This window comes from Rhinoderma darwinii, chromosome 1 (assembly GCF_050947455.1).
Source record: "Rhinoderma darwinii isolate aRhiDar2 chromosome 1, aRhiDar2.hap1, whole genome shotgun sequence".
Lineage (NCBI taxonomy): Eukaryota > Metazoa > Chordata > Amphibia > Anura > Rhinodermatidae > Rhinoderma > Rhinoderma darwinii.
Genome location: NC_134687.1, coordinates 279,458,754 through 279,482,492, shown reverse-complemented (window position 1 = coordinate 279,482,492; position 23,739 = coordinate 279,458,754). Strand labels below are relative to the sequence as shown.

At 41.9% G+C, this 23,739-nt stretch overlaps 1 protein-coding gene across 1 annotated transcript in view; it reads left to right on the top strand.

Annotated features, from left to right (window-relative positions):
* Positions 1–23,739, top strand: part of DOT1L (DOT1 like histone lysine methyltransferase) — a 218,476-nt gene that overhangs the window by 135,677 nt on the left and 59,060 nt on the right. The window contains exons 7-14 of the mRNA XM_075864436.1: positions 10,950–11,012; positions 13,207–13,262; positions 16,315–16,394; positions 17,645–17,713; positions 20,535–20,641; positions 20,803–20,844; positions 21,591–21,674; positions 21,784–22,018. Coding sequence (XP_075720551.1) covers positions 10,950–11,012; positions 13,207–13,262; positions 16,315–16,394; positions 17,645–17,713; positions 20,535–20,641; positions 20,803–20,844; positions 21,591–21,674; positions 21,784–22,018 — 736 coding nt within the window. The remainder of the gene's footprint in view (positions 1–10,949; positions 11,013–13,206; positions 13,263–16,314; positions 16,395–17,644; positions 17,714–20,534; positions 20,642–20,802; positions 20,845–21,590; positions 21,675–21,783; positions 22,019–23,739) is intronic.

Genomic DNA, 23,739 nt, shown 5'->3' with positions numbered 1-23,739 from the left:
GGTTCCGGTGGCTGCAATGGCAACCGGAGGCCTAATACTGGCCTCCCGGTCTGCCTAGCACCGAAGCCGGTCAAGATCCGCCCGGCGGCGGAGCCTGATCGGCTTCCGTAGCTGCCGGCAAGATGGCGCCGGGTCAGGAGCTGATCCGGCGTCATCAGCGGTGGAAGTCAGCTGTACTGTACAGCTGACATCCACCTGTAACGGCAGGAACCGGAGCTAGCTCCGATCCCTGCCATTAACCCCTTCGATGCAGCAATCGAAAGCGATTGCTGCATCGTAGCGGTTACAAGCAGATCGCCAGCCCTGACAGGCAATCGGGACTGGCGACTGCTGTTATGGCAACAGGAGACACAATGGTCTCCTGCTCTGCCATTACGGAAGCCGATTTAGGCCCCGCCGGGAGGCGAAGCCTAAACGGCTTGCTGTCAGTGAATGACTGACAGATCTAATACATTGCACTACATAGGTAGTGCAATGTATTAGAAAAAAAAAAATCTGACCGTTGGACCTTCAAGTCCCCTAGTGGGACTTGAGAAAAAGTGTAAAAAAAGTATAAAAAAGTGTAAAAAAAAGTGCAAAAAATAAAAGTTTGAAAACAATAAAAGTTTCAAGTAATCAAATAACACACAATCCCCCTTTTACTCTTATCAAGTCCTTTATTATTGAAAAATAATAATAAACCATATGTATTTGGTATCGCCACGACCGTAACGACCGGAGGTATCAAAATATTATATTATTTATTGCACGCGGTGAACAGCGTAAAAAAAACCCGTAAAAAACGTTACCAGAGTTTCTGTTTTTTAGTCACTTTGCCCTACAAATATTACAATAAAAAGTGATCAAAAAGTCGCACGTATCCAAAAATGGTACCTATAAAAACTATAGCTCGTCCCGCAAAAAACAAGCCCTCATACAACTCCGTCGACAAAAAAATTAAAACGTTATGGTTCTCACAACTTGGCGACAGAAAAAATACATTCTTTTTACAAAAGTAATTTTATTGTGCAAAAAGTTGTAAAACATAAAAAAGTTCTATAAATGAGGTATCGCCGGAATCGTACTGACCCGCAGAATAAAGGTAACATGTAGTTTATAATGCGTGGTGAACTCTGTATAAAAAAAAAACAAAAAAAGCTGTGCCAGAATTGCGTTTTTTGGTTTACCTGGCATCCCAAAAAATAGGATAAAAGGTGATCAAAAAGTCACATGTACCCCAAAATGGTACCAATAATAACTACAGCTCGTCCTGCAACAAACCAGCCCTCATACCGCTACGTCTATGAAAAATAAAATTAGTTATGGCTCCAATAAGTCAGGAAATAAAAAAATATGCAGTTGTGCCCGAGGAGAACATTTCTTCTGTTTCAAGAGGCGATTTATCAAGGACCTAAAATTAGGGAACCAGGAAGGGAGGGCCCAATCATATCCGATGGAAGCGACGGTGCCCGTATTATACCAGGATAATACTTTCCCAGCAAAATTCCCCAAACTACAAAGGCGCGGAGTGTGGACCAAAAGGGGGATAAGAAATGACACCATTTATCAGTGCGACACCGGCCTATGCAGAAAGGATTGCTTCACAGCGTAACACACATCTATGGATTATTTTTATTTTTTTATACCACCTGACTATGCCCCTTATATACTCCGCCCCGCTTACATGTACCCCCACATTATAAAACACCAGCAATACTCAAACAAATATAGTACCAAGCAAAATCCGCTCTCCAAAAGCCAAATGGTGCTCCCTCGGCCCTGAACCCTACAGCGTGCCCAAACAGCAGTTTCCTTCAACATATATGGCACCGTCATACCCGTGAGAACCCTTTTAACAATTTTTGTGGTGTGTGTCTCCAGCGTCATAAGCTGGGCATGACATATTTGCCACTGAATGGCATATCTAGGGAAAAATATAAATTTTTAATTTGCACCATCCGCAGCGCATTCATTTATGGAAAAGACCTGTGGGGTGAAAATGCTCACTACACCCCTTAATAAATGCCTTGAGGGGTGCAGTTCCATAATGGGGTCACTTATCAGGGGTTTCTTTTTATTATTTCACATCTGAGCCTCTGCAGTTGTGAACCAATACTTTGTAAATCGCCAAATTAGGCCTCCACTCCGCATGGTACTCTTCACTTCTGAGCCCTGTCATATGTCCAGACAAAAGATTAGGGCCACATGTAGGGTGTTTCTAAAACCGGGAAACACCGCATAATAATTAGAGAGCTGTCTTGTTATGGTGGCACAAGCCGGGCACCACATATTGGCATATCTATGGAAAAAAATCCCATTTTCACTCTGCAACATTGAGCGCGCACTAATTTCTACAAAACACCTGCAGGGTTAAAATGCTTACTACACCCCTTGGTAAATGCATTGAGGGGTGTAGTTTACAAAATGGGGTCACTTCTGGGGGGTTTCCACTGTTTTGGGCCCACAGGTGCCCAGAAACCAATCCAGCAACATCTGCACTCCAAATGGCGGTCCTTCCCTTCTGAGCCCTGCCGTTTGCCCAAACAGCAGTTTATGACCACATATGGGGTATTGCCGTACTCGGGAGAAATAGCTTTACAAATGTTGGGTTCTTTTTTTCCTTTATTTGTTGAGAAAATGAAAAAAATTTGCGCTAAAGCTACGTCTTATTGAAGAAAAAGGACTGTTTTTATTTTCACTGCCTAATTCTAATAAATTCTATGAAACATCTGTGGGGTCAAAATGCTCACTACACCCCTAGATGCATTCTTCAAGAGGTGTAGTTTCCTAAATGGAGTCCCTTTTTGGGCGTTTTCATTGTTTTGTCCCCTCAGGGGCTTTGCAAATGTGACCTGGCCTCCGCAAATCATTCCTGCTAAATGTGATCTCAAAAAGTCAAATAGTGCTCTTTCCCTTCTAAGCCCTGCCGTGTGTCCAAACAGCCGTTTATTACCACATGTGGGGTATTGTTTTACTCGGGAGAAATTGCTTTACAAATTTTGTGGTGCTTTTTCTCCTTTAGTCCTTCTGGAAATGAGAAAAAATTAGCTAAACCTACATTTTCTTTGAAAAAATGTAGATTATTATTTTCAGGGCCTACTTCCAATAATTTCTGCAAAAAAACTGTGGTGTCAAATCGCTCACTATACCCCTAGATAATTTCCTCAATGGGTGTTGTTTCCAAAATGGGGTCACTTGTGGGGGGTTTCCACTGTTTTGTCCCCTCAGGGGCTTTGTAAATGTGACATGGCCTCCGCAAACCATTCCTGCTAAATGTGAACTCCAAAAGCCAAATGGCGCTCTTTCCCTTCTCAGCCACGCCGTGTCTCCAAACAACCGTTTATTACCACATGTGAGGTATTGTTTTACTCGGGAGAAATTGCTTTACAAATTTTGCGGTGCTTTTTCTCCTTTAGTCCTTGTGGAAATGAGAAAAAAAATCGCTAAACCTACATTTTCTTTGAAGAAATGTTGATTTTAATTTTCACGGCCTACTTCCAATAATTTCTGTAAAAAACCTGTGCGGTGAAAATGCTCACTACACCCCTAGATAATTTCCTTGAGGTGTCTAGTTTCCCAGATGGGGTCACTTTTGGGGGATTTTGACTGTTTTGGCACCGCAAGAGCCCTTCAAACCTGACATGGTGCCTAAAATATATTCTAACAAAAATAAGGCCCCAAAATCCACTAGGTGCTCCTTTGCTTCTGAGGCCGGTGTTTCAGTCCAGTAGCACGCTACGGCCACATGTGGGATATTTCCTAAAACTGCAAAAACTGGGCAACAAATATTGAGTTGCATTTCTCTGGTAAAACCTTCTGTGTTATAAAAAAAATTGTATTAAAAATGTATTTCTGCAGAAAAATATGAAATTTGTAAATTTCACCTCTACTTTGCTTTAATTCCTGTGAAATGTTTAAAGGGTTAAGACATTTTCTAAATGCTGTTTTGAATACTTTGAGGGGTGAAGTTTTTAAAATGGGGTGACTTTTTTGGGGTTTCTAATATATAAGGCCCTCAAAACCACTTCACAACTGAACTGGCCCCTGTAAAAATAGCCTTTTGAAATTTTCTTGAAAATGTGAGAAATTGCTGCTAAAGTTCTAAGCCTTGTGAGGTCATAGAAAAATAAAAGGATGTTCAAAAAACGATGCCAATCTAAAGTAGACATATGGGGGATGTTAATTAGCAACAATTTTGTGTATTATAACTGCCTGTCTTACAAGCAGATACATTTAAATTGAGAAAAATGCTAATTTTTGCAATTTTTCGCTAAATTTTGGTGTTTTTCACAATTAAATACTGAACATATCGAGCAAATTTTGCCAGTAACATAAAGTCCAATGTGTCACGAGAAAACAATCTCAGAATCGCTTGGATAGGTGAAAGCATTCCGGAGTTATTACCACATAAAGTGACACATGTCAGATTTGAAAAATGAGGCTCTGTCAGGAAGGTCAAAAGTGGCTAAAGAGGGAAGGGGTTAAAACAGGGAGGTTGCTCTCCAGGCACGGGTGTTTTGTTTTTTTTTAGGCTTGTTTTTCGGTTTCTGGTATCCGTGGTCATTCAACGCTGTTGGAATCCTCTTCCACCACTGCTTCAGTCTCCTCATCCTCTCTAGTTGTTTTTACCAGGTTGCACACCGCACCAGGGGACTGTTAGGCCAGCCTTAGGGTTATTTTTCCTGTTGATCGGGTTTGATCAGGGGGCCACAATTTTTTTTTTTTTTTTTTTTTTTTTTATAGCTTTAGCTTTCCACATGTATCATTCTTTTACTTGACACTGTCTTTATTTCTTTTGTTTGTATATTTACTCCTTTTTGGTATGTTTTCATCTCAAGAGGTGTCCGCCCTGGCCTGGTTACTTATTTTAACTGTTGCAGGTGTAATAAGAAACTTGCGACTAGTCTACACCATTCTGATCAGTGTCTGCAACCCAGGACTCCCCTCAGGATGTGGCACATTCTGAATGGGACAGGACCTTTTTGGTTAAGCTTTAGGTGACATTTCCACACTCTCCCAAACCATGGTTATGTCTTTGGAGCGCCTGCTGGCTCAGATAGCGCTTGAAATTATTGCCCCTCTGTCATATCCGAGTTGCTACTCCCTCTTCCTCTTGCGGTAGATCACTTAAGAGTCGCAGGGACATGTCCTGTTCCTCTTAAGGCTCATTTCCAGTGTCCCCTGTCAGTCATCGGTGGTGAAATTGCGTCCAGCCAAGATCAGTCGCCCTCTTCTCATGTATCCTCATGTTTGGATTCAATGTCAGTGAATCGGCTATTTTTTCTGCCAAGCTATGTTCAATTTGACTGAAATCCTGGGTGGCCCACCAGTATTCCAAAAAGCCCTTGTTTGTTACCAACAAAATGAGGGACGAGTTTTTGGCATGCGTTTTCTTTTGCCCCAGGACTGCCTGCGCCACCCACGTTTTTCTTTCCGCTCCCAGAGATTTTGGTCTTTTCTGAACCCCTACTCCCTGCGGTCATTCTCTTCCCAGAGGCTGGACAGAAGGGCTACGCGCTCTGACACGAGACCCCCCCCCCCCCTTCCCTTTTCAAACCCAGACTTAACCTAAGCTCCAGAAGTCCACCTCTGACAAGACATCTTTGCAGTAAAAGGATCTCCCAACTTGTGGGGGGAAAGAGGTGGTGGTGACTGGTTACAAAATAAAACCTTTCGACGTGAACTCTTGTCGGTCTACTCCACTTGACTCTCCGGATCACGCTTTTGTTCTTTACCAGGCTGTTTGTTTCCTGCACCTGCAGGAATTCATCATCCAAGTTCCTCAGCCAAAAAAGTTTCAAGGGTCCTACTGCGATCTCTTAACGGTTCCCAAAAAAGGCACGTCTGTCCAATACTGAATCTGAAGAAGCTGAACAGCTTCGTTCCTGTTTGGAGGTTTCGCATAGAAACCTGGTACGCCTATCTAGTATACCTGCTCGTGGACGCACCTTCCCACTTGACCAGAGCGGGAACGGCGTTTACTATTGAGGCAGAGGTTCTGAGGACCCAAGGTCTCTCTGACCCTGTTATTAAGAAGATGTTTAAAGGGAATGTGTTGCCAGAAAAACATGTTTTTTTAAAAAAAATTAAACATTTAGTGTGTGGGTGATTAAACATTGTTCAAATTTTTTTTATTTTTTTCACGAGTCAGGAAATAGTCAGGAAATATTATAAATTAATTCTAATTTATAATACTACCCATTTTTGGTCACTAGATGGAGCTATTCCCAAAATTGCAGCATTGCAACATTGGGTTAAAAGCCCTCGCTCTAGTGAGCTCTCAGCATCCCCCCCTCCTTTATCCTGGCTAGTGCCGGGCTAAACGAGGGGTTTGAACGGTGTAACCTCCTACACTGTGTGTCGCCATTTTTTGAGCTAACACACAGTGTAGTAGGTTTACATACAGTAGTAAACACACACAAACACGAACATACATTGAAATCTCTTACCTGCTCCTGCCGCCGCGGCTCCCTCCGGCCCGTCCGCTCCGTTTGCTGCCGCTGGTCCAAGTGCACAAATGCGGAAGCCGCGACCGGAAGTAGTAATATTACTGTCCGGCCGCGACTTCCGGTCCACAGGAAAATGGCGCCGGATGGCGCCAATTTCGAATTGGACTGTGTGGGAGCGGCGCATGCGCAGTTCCCACACAGACGCCGTACACTGAAGTCAATGGGACGGGAGCCGTTCGCAGTCCCTATGGGACTGTGGCTGCCGTATTCCATGTCTGTATGTGTCGTTAATCGACACAGACAGAAATGGAACAAAAAATGGCAGCCCCCATAGGGAAGAAAAAGTGTAAAAATAAGAAAAAGTAAAACACACAAATAAATATAAACGTTTTTAATAAAGCACTAACATCTTGAACATATGAAAAATTTTTTGGGTGATGATACTGTTCCTTTAAAGAGGCTCTGTCACCAGATTATAAATGCCCTATCTCCTACATAATCTGATCGGCGCTGTAATGTAGATAACAGCCGTGGTTTTTATTTTGAAATTTTAGCTTTATGCTAATTAGTTTCTTAATGACTAACTGGGCGTGTTTTTACCAACTGGGCGTTGTACAGAGGAGTGTATGACGCTGACCAATCAGCGTCATACACTTCTCATTGTTCCAGCCCATTGTTAGTGTGATTGTGCAGTGAAAGAAGCTGGACTGGAACAATGATTGGTCAGCATCATACACTGCTTTACAACGCCCAGTTGGTCAAAAGTAAAAACACGTTGGTCCGTAAGAAACTAATTTGCATAAATCTAAAATGGCTTGTAACTTGCTAAAAAAAATAATCGTCATTTTTCAAAATAAAAACCACTGCTGTTATCTACATTACAGCGCCGATCGGATTATGTAGGAGATAGGGCACTTATAACCTGGTGACAGAGCCTCTTTAAGGGCTTCTGCTCTGTTCCACCTTGTCCAACAGGCCTTGGCATTTCGTTCTAAAGTTAAAGGAACAGTGTCATCACAAATTATTTTTTTATATGTTAAAGATGTTAGTGCTTTATTAAAAACGTTTATATTCATTTGTGTGTTTGTGTTATACTTTTTCTTATTTTTACACTTTTTCTTCCCTATGGGGGCTGCCATTTTTTGTTCCATTTCTGTGTGTGTCGATTAACGACACACACAGACATGGAATACGGCAGCCACAGTCCCATAGGGACGACGAACGGCTCCCGTCCCATTGACTGCCGTGTACGGCGTCTGTGTGGGAACTGCGCATGCGCCGCTCCCACACAGTCCTATTCGAAATTGGCGCCGTCCGGCGCCATTTTCCTGTGGACCGGAAGTCGCGGCCGGACAGTAATACTACTTCCGGTCGCGGCTTCCGGACAAGTGCACATGGAACAGTGGCAGCAAAGGGAGCGGACGGGCCGGAGGGAGCCGCGGCGGCAGGAGCAGGTAAGAGATTTCAATGTATGTTAGTGTTTGTGTGTGTTTACTACTGTATGTAAACCTACTACACTGTGGGTTAACTCAAAAAATGGCGACACACAGTGTAGGAGGTTAAACCTTTCAAACCCCTCGTTTATCCCGGCACTAGCCAGGATAAAGGAGAGGGGGATGCTGAGAGCTCACTAGAGCGAGGGCTTTTAACCCAATGTTGCAATGCTGCAATTTTGGGAACTAGCTCCATCTAGTGACCAAAAATGGGTAGTATTATAAATTAGAAAAAATTTATAATATTTCCTGACTCGCGAAAAAAATAAAAAAAATTTGAACAATGTTTAATCACCCACACACTAAATGTTTAATTTTTAAAAAAAAAACATGTTTTTCTGGCGACACATTCCCTTCAAGACTATCCTGCAAGGAGTGGCATATGCCGTCCCTCCATTCAGAAATCCCACTGAGCCGGGGGATCTCAAGTTTAGTTTTGGATGTTCTTCCGAATGCTTCCTTTGAACTCTTGTCGGATATTTTACTGCGTTTATTCTCCTGGATGGTGGCCTGCCTTATGGCCATCACTTACATCAGAAGGGTTTCTAAACTAGCTGACATGTCCTGAAGTTCTCCCTTTATGGTCATCCACAAGAGTAAGGCCTCATGCACATGGCCGTGCATTTTAGTGGAGGCTTTCTACGGCCTTGACACCTTCGCGCAAATATATGGGAAGGTGTCTGTGGTCAATAGAAATGAATGGACCTGTAATTACGGCCCTTAACTACGGTCCGCAATTACGGATGTAATCTGTGTGCGTGGGACCTAAGGTGGTTTTTCCGACATGTCCCTTCCTACCGTAGGTAGTTTTAGCCTTCCATATCAACAGAATGTTCTCCCTTCTTTCTGCTCCCCTCCTCATCCAAGGGAGCAGGTTTTGCATTGCATGAATGTAGTGAGCGCAATCCACGTCTATCTTGGCTGTAACTGAGTCGTTTTGGCGCTCTGATTCATTTTTGTTCCCGAGGAGCCATGCAAGTGCTCTGGGGAATCCAAGGCCATTATTGTGCATTGAAACTAGTTGTGTTATCGGAAACATATCTGTCCAAGGATACATTTCTTCACTTTTAGGTCACTGCCAATTCTACAAGGGCTGCTGGAGCCTCCTGGGCCATCAGGCATCAAGCTTCAGTTGCTCAGGTATGCAAGCCTACTACCTAAGCTTAGGTGCACACCTTTACCAAGTTTTGCCAAATCCTTTCTTTTGACCTCCTCTGAAGAGTCTGGGTTGCAGGGTGCTGCTGGCAGCTGTGCGTTAGATGGTCACATGGCTTTACTTTTCCCCTTATTTTTTTCTTCCCATTTCCTGGGACCGCTTTAGTACGTCCCGTGGTGCTGTCTGCACTTTTGTACTCGTCGCATAATCTTTATCTGGTTCGTGGGAGGCGTATGGCCCGCCTGCGGTGTCAACCCTTCTTACTACCTAGTGTCACCCTCCTATGGACAATGACCCTTACCTATGGTGCAGTATCCCCCAATAAATGAGAGATTTTACGGTGAGTGCGGAAATCCAATTTTTTTTTTTCGTTTTTAAAGTGTGAGATGAATATATATTAACTCCTTAACGCCGAAGGACGGATATATCCGTCTTCAGCAGCTGCTAGTTCGCGCAGGAGGACGGATATATCCGTCCTGTGATGGCGCGGGTACTGACAGCGTACCCATGCGATCAGCGGCAGGAGCACGGCTGTTATACACAGCCTGGCAACTGCCGGAGTCGAAGCGCGCTCCGATTCCGGCAGTTTAACCCATTAAATGCCGCTGTCAATAGTGACAGCGGCATTTAATGTGTTTGACAGAGGGAGGGAGCTCCCTCTGTCACCCGATCGGCGCCCCCGCAAACAAATCGCGGGTCGCTGTCGGGTTTTTCATGACAGCCGGGGGTCTAACAAAGACCCCCAGGTCTGTCTTCAGCATACTAAGTATACCAAAGCATTATATATGCGATCAACAGATCGCATAGTGAAGTGTCCTGATAGGACTTTAAAAAAAAATGACAATCAGTTAAATAAAGTTTGTGAACAAAAAAAAAATAAATTAGTCAAAGTCAAATAAAACTACTTTTTTGGCCCAAAAAGTGGTTTTATTTAGTAAAACTGTCAAAACAAATCACACATACACATATATGGTATCCCCGCGATCGTAACAACTTGACCAATAAAATGGACACATTAATTAAAACGCCGGATGAACGACGTCCAAAGAAAACGCAAAAAACGACGTCAAAATTCTCTTTTCTCCCATTCCCCCCATAAAAAATAAAATAAAAGTTAATCTATAAGTCCTATGTACCCCAAAATAGTACTAATGAAAACTACACATTGTCCCGCAAAAATCAAGCCCACATACAGCCACATCGACGGAAAAATAAAAACGTTACGGCTCTTGGAATGCGGCGATGCAAAAACAAGTAATTTTTTTCTGAAAGGGTTTTTATCTGTGCGAACGTAGGAAAAACATATAAAACCTCTACATATCTGGTATCCCCATAATCGTGCCGACCCATAGAATAAAATTAACATGTTATTTACGCTGCATAGTAAACGGCGTAAATTTATAACGTGAAAATTAATGCTGGAATAGCTGCTTATTTTCAATTCTCTCCTAAAATAAAGTTAATAAAAGTTAACCAATATATTATAAGCATCTAAAAATGGTACAATTACAAAATACAACTCGTCCCGCAAAAAACAAGCCCTTATACGGCTATGACGACGGAATAAAAAAAAAGTTACGACTCTTGGAATGCGACCGTGAAAAAACAAAAAATCCTTTGTCATTAACGTGCAAAATGGCCCGGTCATTAAGGGGTTAAGATATTTACACAGGTTCTGGACTTCTATGTGCATAATTGTTGTTTTTTTTTCATCTCTATTCCTTAAAACAGAGTTATGTGAACAAAGCCTAAAAGTAATTGTTACCCATCTCAAATTCTTTTTCTAATTCAAAAGTGTATTGTGCAGTGTTTTTGCGCTTTCCAAATTTTCTGTTTTTGTTTGCTTTTTTCAATTAAATTATTTCTTTGCAGACAATGGATAAAGAGTTCCGAAAATGGATGAAATGGTATGGAAAAAAGCATGCAGAATACACAGTAAGTGGGCATTTGCTTAAGAAACTCTGAATCATATCTTTTATTTTACAAAACTTTTTCATGAAGCTTAATTGCACCCTAATTCTGTTATTAATGCTCTGTTATTAATTCATTATTATACACTATAATAATGAATAAGAACCTGACCTCCTAAAACATTGGATCTTTCAGCTGAATATGCTGTACTATGCAAGAGCAGCATATAACAGCTAAAGGTCTGTATTCCGAATATCCAAAATGGGCCCAAAAAAATGTTTTGCCGTTTTAATAATAGGAGCGACTAAATGATACAGTGTGCTCATAGTTATGAGTCTGCTGTATTCATGAGGAGAGAGGTTCCCTGCCTCTCTGTGGTGACGGACAGGCTTCTGGATATACACTCCTCAACATTGAAATTGCAAAACCAAGAAGGACAAGCCGTAAGGTTATGCAAGTCGATGATGCAGCGGGTGTCTCTAAGATCTGCAAATGATCACATTTTCAAGCACCTAACTCCAATCTGTGGCATGTAGGAGGGGTATAAAAACAGATAAAAATAAATCTTAGCAAGTGGTGTCGGATGGTTGTATGATGCCTCCTGTTCGTCCACGTGCCAGTTATCACCACTTTTCGCAAACTGAAAGGGACAGATTCCTTGAACTGAGAGATCTTGGTTTGTCACTGGCAGATCACTACACGCCTAGGACGAGATGTCAGCACTGTGCAACATTGTGTGTCCCGAACGGATCGTCTGATTTGAAAGAATGGCGCGTAGTGATCCATTCTGTACTTTAAGTGAAATTGGGAGTCCCATCCGAAGCCTAGGGCGGCAACCAGTGCCGACACAAACCATCAGAAGGCGTTTGCACTATATTGGACTATGAGCTAGACGTCCAGCTACAGGTGTTCCATTGACTGCACGCCACTGCTCTCAAAGGCTATCCTGGTGCACAGCAATATGGCAATGGAGGCTGGAATGGAGGTATATCCTCTTAAGCATTGAGCCTGCTTTTGTCTCGAATGCAATGATAGTCGGAGATTGGTCTGGATACCACATGGGCAACACCATGGATTATGGTGTGTGGTGGCGTAATAAATAGTAGCCGGACCCCTCTAGTCTTCAATTCAGGTACACTAACAGCTCGGCGTTGCATTGATTTGGTTGTGGAACCAGTGGTACAGCCTTTTTCTCCAAAGTGACCCAGAAGCTGTTTTTCAACAGGACAACACCAGGCCGCATGTTGCTCGTGCTACTGTGAGCAGACTGCTTGGCTAAACGTGCTACCATGGCCTGCAGCGTCTCCGGACTTGTCTCTCATTGAGCACATCTGGGACGTCATTGGTCGGCAATTGCAAAGGGAGCTGCCAGCAGCCAATCTTGAAGATTTGCATGCCCAAGTGCATTCAGCATAACAATCCCAGGACAACCATTAATAACCTCATTGAGAGCATGCCAAGGCATTTAAGTGCGTCTATTTCTGCGCGTGGCGCTCTTACTCTATCCTGAATAGATCAAGATGTTTGGAATACTTGGTTTCCATTTTTTTTTTCATTTGCATGTTGTTAATGTGTCTGGGTTCTGTGATTTCCACAATTACAAAGCTCTTCCTTCTTAGGGCTTGTCCACACGTAACGGAATTGCTGTGTATTTTCCGTCAGAAATTGCAGACGGAAAATACGCAGCAGAATACAGTAGCAGCAAAGTGGGTGAGATTTAACAAACCTCATCCACACACTGCGTAAAATTTCCGTGCAGAAATTTACCTGCGGTGCGTATTTTTCGTACCTCAGCACGTCCATTCCTGCTGAATTGCTGCGTTTTTCAGAGGAGATATCACGATCTCCTAGCACTGAAAAAATGCAGCAAAATGTGCACAGTATTCTGCAGTAAAAAACGCATGAAATGGTGCAATATTTCTGCTTGTTTCTGTGAAATTGCTGCAGAAATTTTCTGGACGATTCCGTTACGTATGGACAAGCCCTTAGTTTTGCAATTTCAATTTGGAGGAGTATGTGTACATACACCGCAGCATGTCCGCAGCAAAAAAAGCAGGCTGCACTTTTTATGTCTGTCCTAAGGCCTTTTTTTCTATTAGCAATTCAAGAATTTATAGAATCTCTTATGATTTATTTAAGACTGCAGACGTGAAGCAAAACATTTTTTTTTTTTTATCCAATCGTACTTATTATTTTTATTTTTTATTTTTTTATTTAGCTGGAACGTGGAGACTTCCTCTCAGAGGAATGGCGGGATAGAATTGCCAACACAAGGTGTTTTATCTGCTCTGTATTAGACGTAATAATTTGCTCCTACATGGTTAATGGTTTGGAGTTCCCCTGCTTAGTTTTTTTTGTTTTGTTTGTGATGACACATTCCTTATGCTTTTATATGCTATTATAATTGGAGAATTTAAGAGACTTTAACGTCATTAATGCGAATGGTTCCTGACATTGCTCTTTGTTCATCAGGATGTTTGGTTTCGAAACTGACGGTGCTGACTGCTAATACTACATTTGATATAGAACATTTTCTATAAATTATTTTTTCGTGGACACAGATTTATAGTTGTTTTAACTGCAGTACCAGTCAAAATTTTAGTACATTTGCTTGAAAACTGGTGTTTAATCTATGCTTTTAATAGTTTATACACTTAAAGGGGCTTGTGAGCATTGCAATTCATACCTACATAGGGCATAAAGCAGAAATAAGGAAACCCTTCGCTATTCAGGTATACTTGCATACAGTCTATCCTAAGGAGACCTTGTTTAGCACTGCTACTTTCTTCATCCACACAGTAAAGAACTGTAGCTTTTTACAGCGTAGACGTCAAACGGAGACCATAAACGCTGTGTGAACATAGTCTAAAACTGTTTTCATTTCAAGGTTTCCATTAACCAGTTAGCGACCATCAATATGCCTTTTCACAGCGGCCTAGTTAAGTTCTGCTTGGGTGTTTAGTGCGAGCTGGAGCAGGTGCTCGGCTCCTGCTCGAGCAGTTTGAAGCAAATTTACCTCTAATTCCAAACGTTTAACTCCTTAGATGTTACGGTCGATAGAGATTGCATCATATGAGTAGTTTCAGAGGGAGGGGCTTCCTCTGTCACTCATCAGCGAACCACCAATGGGCTGCCATGGCAGCAGTGGCCTAACAAAGGCCCCCAGGCCTGCCATGACCAGATGCCCAATTAGGCATTTTTACATTGACAGGCAATGATGCTTTGTTACACTAAGTATACCAAAGCAATATGTAAGCGATCAAAAGAATGCATAGTGAAGTCCCCTAGTAAGACTAAAAAAAAATGGTGAAATAAAAATTATGGGGTGAACAGTAATAAAGTTTTTCCATAGAAAATGGTTTTAATTTGTAAATAGGGACTATGGACAGAGTTTGCCTTTGAGGCAACCTCTTTAAAGAAGAACTCCTCCTATGAGTATTTTTATTGCTGTGCCCGTTTGTAACTGGCATCTTGTGCATGTAAATGATATTTATTTTCTCACCGAGCGTCTCTCTCAATTCATGAGCGCCGTTCAGCTCCCCTGTTCAGTCACGTGACCTGTCAACAGACTATCCTATTCACACCGCGTCTCATGTCTGGACCGGGAACCAGTTTCTCTATGTAAGTCTAAGACTCTCTCATAGACTAACATAGAGAAACAAGCTTCCAGTCCACACAAGACGCGGTGTGAATAGGATAGTCTGACAGGTCACGTGACTGAACAGGGGAGCTGAACGGCGCTCGTGGATTGAGAGATCGATGCTCGTGGATTGAGAGATCGATGCTCGTGGATTGAGAGATCGATGCTCGTGGATTGAGAGATCGATGCTCGTGGATTGAGAGATCGATGCTCGTGGATTGAGAGATCGATGCTCGTGGATTGAGAGATCGATGCTCGTGGATTGAGAGATCGATGCTCGTGGATTGAGAGATCGATGCTCGTGGATTGAGAGATCGATGCTCGTGGATTGAGAGATCGATGCTCGTGGATTGAGAGATCGATGCTCGTGGATTGAGAGATCGATGCTCGTGGATTGAGAGATCGATGCTCGTGGATTGAGAGATCGATGCTCGTGGATTGAGAGATCGATGCTCGTGGATTGAGAGATCGATGCTCGTGGATTGAGAGATCGATGCTCGTGGATTGAGAGATCGACGCTCGTGGATTGAGAGATCGACGCTCGGTGAGTAAATATAATTTACGTGCACAAGATGCCAGTTACAAACGGGCACAGCAATGAAAATTTTCATGCGAGTTCTTCTTTAAGGTGTCTATCTTTAGTTAATACTTTAAAAGAAAGTTTCCAGGCTACTAAAAAAGTTCTTTATAAAGTACCTTACTGATTTTATAATCTAAAACTATTTTCAAGCAAGTGTACCCAAATTTGTTTACTTAACCAAGGACCACAAGCCCATGCATACTTTACTAGTTCTTACCGTTTACATGACTAAGTGTTTCCAGACTCTCCTTGTGTTTCTGTGTTTTCCCACATTGTCTGTCGCACTGGTGTTTAAATTTACTGCAGTCATGTTAATGTAGTTTTATCAATCCAGGCCTGTTTCACAGCTCGTTATTTACCCTCCGTCGGAGTTATACTTCGGGAGGCGTTCCAACGTATACCTTCGACGGCAGGGAGTGACGTATCCCATTGTATAGGCATACAGTGGGATACTTTGCTCAAACTCCACGGGCAAAGCACTACTTTTAGTGCTGTGCCCTATGAATCCCTTTAAGTCACTGTCCATATATGGACAGTGATGTCAGGAGCTACAATGCCGGAGTCCCCAGGCAGAGTGACGTAACTGTCTATATATAGGAGCTTTAAGAACCAGAGGATTCTGCTCCTGGAGGAGCCACTGTCATCACTACTCCAGGGCCGGAATCCCTGGAACAAGCGCTACCTGATTCTCTTACCGGGACTCTGACTCTAGGGAAGCTTCTCAAGGTATGCTTTTAATGTATACCTCTGACATACCGTGCGGTTTTTGTATGGCATCTATTTATTCATTTTTGTTCTGCGAGATCAGTCAGGATGGGATAGCGTTGTCTATATGTTATTCCATCCTCAAAAAAACTAAATAAGGTATACCGATGTACCCGACTGAGGCCAAAAGGGACACTCTTTTGGCCTTCATCTGGCAAATGGAGCTAAACTTAGGGATAAAACGTGATGTGAACCAGGTCTAAGGCATGTTACTGCTTAGTTTCTTAGTATAGTAAGCATAAAAATACTTGAAACATTTGGATTGAAGATGTAGTTTGCTGGACAGAGTGGAAAATAATCAATGTCGCAGTTCTGGGATTAACATTACTGTTATCTTGCAGTGTTATTTTTGTGAATAATTTTGCCTTTGGTCCTGAGGTCGATCACCAGCTTAAGGAGAGATTTGCCAACATGAAGGAAGGTAATGTATTGACCCACTCTTATTTGTCGTAGGAAGTTGTTTTTCAGTCTCTGGTTTTAGTCAGTTGTTGCTGTGGCAGGTGTTAGAGGTTTTCCCATAATCAGATATTTATAACCTATCCTGTGGATAGTTGATCAAAATGGATCAGTGGGAGTCCAACCGATAGGATCCCCAACCGATAGGATCCCCACCGATTACGAATGGGCATGCCATTCCTGTAAACCCCATAGGAATGGAGCGGTAGTGTGCATGCTGGCCACCGTTCCACGTGTTTCTATTGGAATGCCGAATGCTATCTTTGGCAGCCCCACAGAGATGAATGAAGCGGTGGCCAAGCATGTGGATAGGTGATAAATATTAATTATAGAAAAAACCCCTTTAAAGGATTCTTTCTGCATGCAGGAAGTGTTTCAAATCAAATATGTCAAACTATATTAAATTTCATTTTCATTTGCCTATATTGCTATTGAATAATTTAACATGTAGGTAATTGAAATAATAGTGTTTGATAAAGCAAGTTTGTACAGTGACCATGTCATAATCTGTAATTTAGGTGCTTTCTCAAACGCCAAATTTCATTGGCTCCAGTAAAATTTATTCCTACAAAGATATTTTGTAATTGTCTTCATCTAGTGGCCTTTCCTTTGCAGATTTTTTTACATTTTTTCTTTTTTAATTGAGACCGAAATGAAAAGTGTTCGAAAATGGCCACTATTAATCGTAGTGGTCGGTGTATGTGGTCATCTTTTACCCACAAAAATATGATACGACAGTAGAGTATTCAGACATCTCTTGCTTTTAGTTTTGGTGTATTAGGGTGAAAAAAAAATCTGGAGAATAGGGTATGGTTGTCTAATACCTGTAAATAAACTTGCTTCTCTCCCTTAGGCATATCTCCATCTACAAAAGCAAGAAAAATATAAAAGCTGACCGTATTTTTTGCATTTACGTTTTTGCACAGAAACAGTACTAAGAACACTGGTCATTGCTACTGATTTTACTGGTTTTAGTTTTGGTTTTGTTTTTTCTCCTTTTTAATTTTGAAAGTCATTTTGAAGTGTACCATTGCTAGTCACTTTCTAACGTGATGTATTTTTCATTTACGATGTGAAAAAAAAAAACTCTAGCAATGCAAGCATTTTGTGAGGGGGTTTTCAATAATGACAGTAATGTTAATGTTCAGCGCTTTTCTCTCTGACACATTTGTATGGGATCCTACTTATTTTATTCTACTAAACATCTATTCTCAGGTGGCAGAATTGTCTCCTCCAAACCATTTGCACCGCTCAACTTCCGAATTAACAGCAGAAACCTGAGTGGTGAGTTTTCTTCCATGTTATGTTAGTGGTTTTTTTAAATAAGAAAATACATAGATAATATAAAAGAGAGGAGAAATGTGATGCCGGAGCCTCGGTTCACGTATGCGGCGGAGCCTCGGTCACCGTTTCAATCATATTTTAAAGAAAAATAGCACTACATCCAGCGCTATTTTTCCTGTCAAAAAGATAGACACCCCCCAAACCCACGCCAGAACTTGGCAAACCCCATTAAGTCAGTGGGATCCATCATGCGCTGGTGCTATCTGACGTACGACAGAGCTGGAAGAGCATTGTGGCTTCCATTATAAACAGAAACCACAATTCACATGTGAACATAACCTGACGGAATAGGTATATGGATCCTAGTAGTTTTCCCTTGGATAATATATTACGTATTTTTCACTGGATGGGGTACCATTGGGAATTTGTTTTTGTTACAACGTAATCCTTAATATAAGGTTCGTTTCTCTCTTTAGCAGTTTATAATTATAACTATCTTGACTAGTGCTTACGCACTTTACATTGACACATGTACAAGAAGAAACCGTTCAGATTAGTAGAGCAGATGTAATTCACTTTAACTGGTGAATGCCATCACTGTGTAGTGTTTATTTTTTTTTGCTCAAATTATTTTTTGGGGAGTTTTCTACACTTTCGAGTATTTTTGAGTTCTTTGAATATTTTTTATTTTATATTTTAATTTTAGTATTTCCAGGTGCAGACTGGTAACCCCACTTGTCAACAAAACAATACTCTGGTATTTCTGTCCAATATTGTGTAATAATGCTGCACCTATGTCAGAGCACCTTAATTGTAGGATGCGTAATATAGTGCCTGTGACTGCTGCAGTTGTAAATGCCCTCGTGCTGATAAAACACTTTCCCTGCCTATCTTCAAAAAACCAGCCCTACGCGGTTTTTTTTTCTATCTTGGGCTTCGTTCACAGCTGCGCTAAGGCTCCGTTCCGTCTGAGCTTTCCTTCGTAACGGAGCCCTGAAAGACAAACGGAAACCATAGGTTTCTGTTTCCATCACTGTTTATTTCAATGGTGACGGATCCGGTGTCAATGGTTTCCGTTTGTCTCCGTTGTACAAGGGTTCCATAGTTTTGACGGAATCAATCGCGTTGTAGACTAGACTATTAATGCCACCAAAACGACAGAATCCCTGCACAACGGAGACAAACAGAAACCCACACAGTTCAATTTGAAATGCGCGCCGTCCGGCGCCATTTTCCTGTGGACCGGAAGTCGCGGCCGGACAGTAAGATTACTACTTCCGGTCGCGGCTTCCGGACTTGTGCACATGGAGCAGCAGCAGCAGACGGAGCGGATGGACCGGAGGGAGCGGCGGCGACTGGAGCAGGTAAGGGATTTCTATGTATGTTTGTGTTTCAGTGTGTGTTTACTACTGTATGTAAACCTTCTACACTGTGTGTTAGCTCAAAAAATGGCGACACACAGTGTAGGAGGTTAGACCGTTCAAACCCCTCGTTTCTCCCGGCACTAGCCAGGATAAAGGAGGGGGGGGATGCTGAGAGCTCACTAGAGCGAGGGCTTTTTACCCAATTTTGCAGCATAAAGCAATGTGGTTGCTTTACCACATGCAATGCTGCAATTTTGGAAAAGGCTCCATCTAGTGACCAGTGCTGGGAAATATTATAAATTAGAATCCAATTGAATCCAATTTATAATATTTCCTGACTCGTGAAAAAAAATTAGAACAATGTTTAATCACCAATACACTAATTGTTTAACTAAAAAAAAAACAAACATGTTTTGCTGACAACACATTCCCTTTAAACTGCCCGACACCGACTTTAGCCGGCACAGGACACCCGTGCCGGGCTCATGTCAGAGCGCCGTGAAAATGCGGCGCTATGGCACAAGTACCCTTAACGGCCGCCGTGAAAAGGCGTATTGGCGGTCATTAAGGGGTTAAGCGTCCAACAATTAATGTGTTGGTTTGTTGACAAGTGGGGTTATCAGTCTGTCCGTCCCCCCTGGAAATACTAAAATTAAAATATAACAAAAATATTAAAATAACACATACTAGGAAAATATACAAAAATATAAAACTCAAAATAAAAATGAGTGAAGTAAATAAACTCTACACAGTGATGGCATTCACCAGTTACAGTTTATTACATTTCCTCTACCTATCCGGACTGGTTTTTTTTCCTTGTACATGTGTCAATGTAAAGTGCGTAAGCACTAGTCAAGATCCAATTGTATCATAATTATACACTGCTAAGGCCCCATGCACACAAATGCATGGGAGAATTGCGGCCCCATTCATTCCTATGGGGCCATGCACACGCCCATGGTTTCCACGTGTATGGCCCAGGAGCCCGGACCGCAGAAAGAACGGTCATGTCTTATTACGGCCGCGTTCTTCTGTCCAGGCTCATAGGAAATAATGGAGGCGGCCGTGTGCACGGCTTGCGGGTGACACTGCTGCCGGTCGACCCGAGAATCACGGCCGTGCACATGGCTACAGTCGTGTGCATGAGGCCTAAAGAGTGAAACTAATCTTATATTGAGGGTTATGTTGTAACGAAAACAATTTCCTGATGATACCAATCCAGTGGAGAAAAAAAATATTATTTATATTAAGTATAATAATTATATTTATTTTAAAGATATTCTATCCATCAATGGTTGAAAGCTCTGTATTTCTGAGTACTCCCTATTCGTGTCTCATGCTGATAAGTGTGTACACTACAACTAAGAACTTTATTTGAAATAAATAAATATTGAAAGGAAAAGTTTGTTGCAATGTTAATTATTATAACACTTCTAAGTTCTTTTTTGTTTTTCCAGATATTGGCACAATAATGAGAGTTGTTGAACTGTCACCACTCAAAGGCTCAGTTTCTTGGACCGGAAAGCCAGTTTCTTACTATCTGCACACCATTGATCGGACTTTAGTAAGCGTCTTTCTGTTACTCAATCGTCCCACCTTTCCATTGAATTATATATTTTTTTCACCATTGAATGTTTCATACTGCATTGGATTTAACCGATCAATGTATATCATGCTGAAATCCTCCAAAGATGTAATGCCCTCAATTTACTATTTTTCTTGCAGCTTGAAAATTATTTTTCCAGTCTGAAAAATCCAAAACTCAGGGTAAGTTTAAGAAAATAAACTATTAATATGCTAGCTGAGCCACAGCCAAAAATAAAATGCAGCCAAAAAAAAAGATGCATTGTTCTTTATCTAGAAACTATTATTACAGTATGAAACATTAGTTTTCAGGTTGACAGTTTTTATTTTATCCGGTAACTTATGTCACTAACCACTGATGAGCAGACACGTAACTGTCACACAGTTATGTCAGGAGGCTGAGCTGCCACCGCCTTCATTATAAATGTATGATAGTTGTCTGCTCATCGGTAACTAGCGACGGTTGCTTCAGAATCCCCTCTGTGGAGAACCTGTTTGGTACAGTCCATAAATCAGGAAGTGAAGAGGCTGACTCCAATACATTAACTGCTGTAGATTTTATCAGGTTATAGAGAGGTCACATGACCCAACTAAAGAAGTAAATGAGGGAATACTCGCTGAGTATATATATATTGGGGGACAGGCACCTAATGATAGAAGAAGAAAAAAACGAACTTCATGTTTAATATTCTGCAGCTTCTGACCACTCTTGTTAGGGACAACTACTAACTATAGACCTAAAGCACCAGGAGTGGTTTCCTGACTTTCCACAGAGCCTGGATTCTATAACAATGCCCCTTTCACTGCCAGATAGTAGTTGTACAATTATTTAACCTTTGGCATACAGGTCATAACATTTTAGGAATGCATGTATATTTTCTTGTAGTGAACAAATAAATAAAGTTTTTAACCAAGGTTTTGTTTGTTAGGAGGAGCAAGAAACCACAAGACGGAAGCATCATCGTGAAGGAAAGAGCAATACCACCACCCCTACAAAAATTCAGGAGCTAAAGGTAGGACCTCTTGAATAGAATACGCAGCCACCGTTATTGGGCCAAGTAATAAGATTCAAGTAAATGACTAAGCTCATCAGACACTAAAGTCAGATTGTTTGGATTTCAGGATTCAGGAGCTGAGGATGATAAGCCAGCTTCTGTAAAAAAGACTTCGCCGGCCAAAGCGCGAAGAAAACTTAGTAAGAAGGGTAGGAAAATGGCTGGCCGAAAGCGTGGACGTCCTAAGAAACTGCTTCCACCCGCTAGTGAACGCAAGCCCTCCAAATCCCCAACTGCACTGGAAACTGTACATTCACAGAATGGCCCTCCCCCTCTGTCCCCAACACCGGCAAACCCTCAGGGTAAGCTTACATTTGGTTATCCTTTGTCTTTCGCCTTGATGGCTAGTATTGCTACTTACGTTATTGTTTATCATGTGAAATCCTATTTTCTTTGTATTGAAGGTTTGTTTTCTATACAAGAATACTACTGCATGTGTAGATCTTCACAAATTTATACAGTCAAAATATCTACGGTGCGTTGTACTGTATGATCACTCAGTCACTTGTCAAATGTCTGAAAAACTATTTCAATTGACAGCTAGTATGTGGTTACGTTTTATTTCACCACATCCTATTTAATGCAAAGCAGCATTGGACTGACTGTCTAGGGATTTATACAATTCCTGAGGGCACATGGTGGTAAGGCCTACAGTAGGGTTGGGCGATTATAACCTAAATCAAAATCACGATTAATTCATCATGTAATTACGATTAATGAACGATTATTTAGACCACACCCCTTTTGCATGCTACACCCCCTATTTGCATGCTACTCAATTTACTTAATATTTATCCCCGGAGCCTGCTGTTAACTACTGTATATAATATATCCCCTGACACTGCCCCCCACACAGTATATTGCCACCATACTGTTTTCCACACAGTATAATGCCCCATAGCTGCCCCTACACAGTACACTGCCTCACAGCTGCCCCATGCAGTATAATACCCCACAACTGCCCCCACGCATTATAATGCCCCCATAGCTAAGCCCACACCGCCCCAATAGTGCATAATATATATATATATATATATATGATATTCGCCTTAACCCTGTTCCAGCGACGAATGGAGGGTGGCTCAACGCAGACCGGCGTGGTGATGTCACTGCCTTGCGCCGGTCTATGCCGAGCCTTGAGTGGCTTGGTATATACAGTTGTGAGGCATTGACATCATCGTGCCTGTCTGCGACGAGTCCTGATTGGCTCAGTGCAGACGGACGAGGTATCGGTGTCTTTGCGGCCGGTGTTACATAATAAATGGTAGAACAGGGAGTGAATGGCCTCTGCTCTACCATTGGATTCAACTGTATCTGCGTCCAGAGGACGCAGATAAAGTTGAAACCGGGGAGAAAAAAAAAAATGCGCAAGATGACGTCTGTTATCTATTGGTGTGGTTTTTTCGATTAATTGCCCAGTCCTAGCCTACAGTTCGCCAAACAAGTGCGCCACAAGTTAATATATGTACATGCACATTAAATGGCTTATGGCATTAGAAAGTCTACCCCCCCCCCCTTTTTTCCCCCCTTTTTGTCTGCCAGACACACAAATAAAGTAGTCCGGCTGTTTCCCCCTAATCTCTAAATTCATCTCTTGGTCCCAAAGTTTAAGGCTGTGTTCACATTGAGTTTTTTGCAGGAGAAAAATTCTGCCTCAAAATTCCGTATGGGATTTTGAGGCAGATTTAGACCTTCCTGCACGCCGTTTGCCGTGGTGTTCGCCATGTTTTGTACTGTGATTGGTTGCAATCCGCAAAAAGGTCTGTTTTCCATGACTATTTTAATAAAAGATGTGGAATGTTTATTATGGTTGTGCTCACTGATACAGGAAATTGTTGCCTGGTATCAAGATGTTTTTTATATTAACCCTTCTACTGCCAAGAAAGTATGTAATACATCATGACTTTAAAAGCTTGCTGAGACTAGATGCGTGAATCAAAGCTCCAAGTGCAATATTGGACCTCGTTTGGTGTCGGGAAGCTGGATGAAAAGTTTAGTGTGTATGGGAGCTATAAGTGACAGC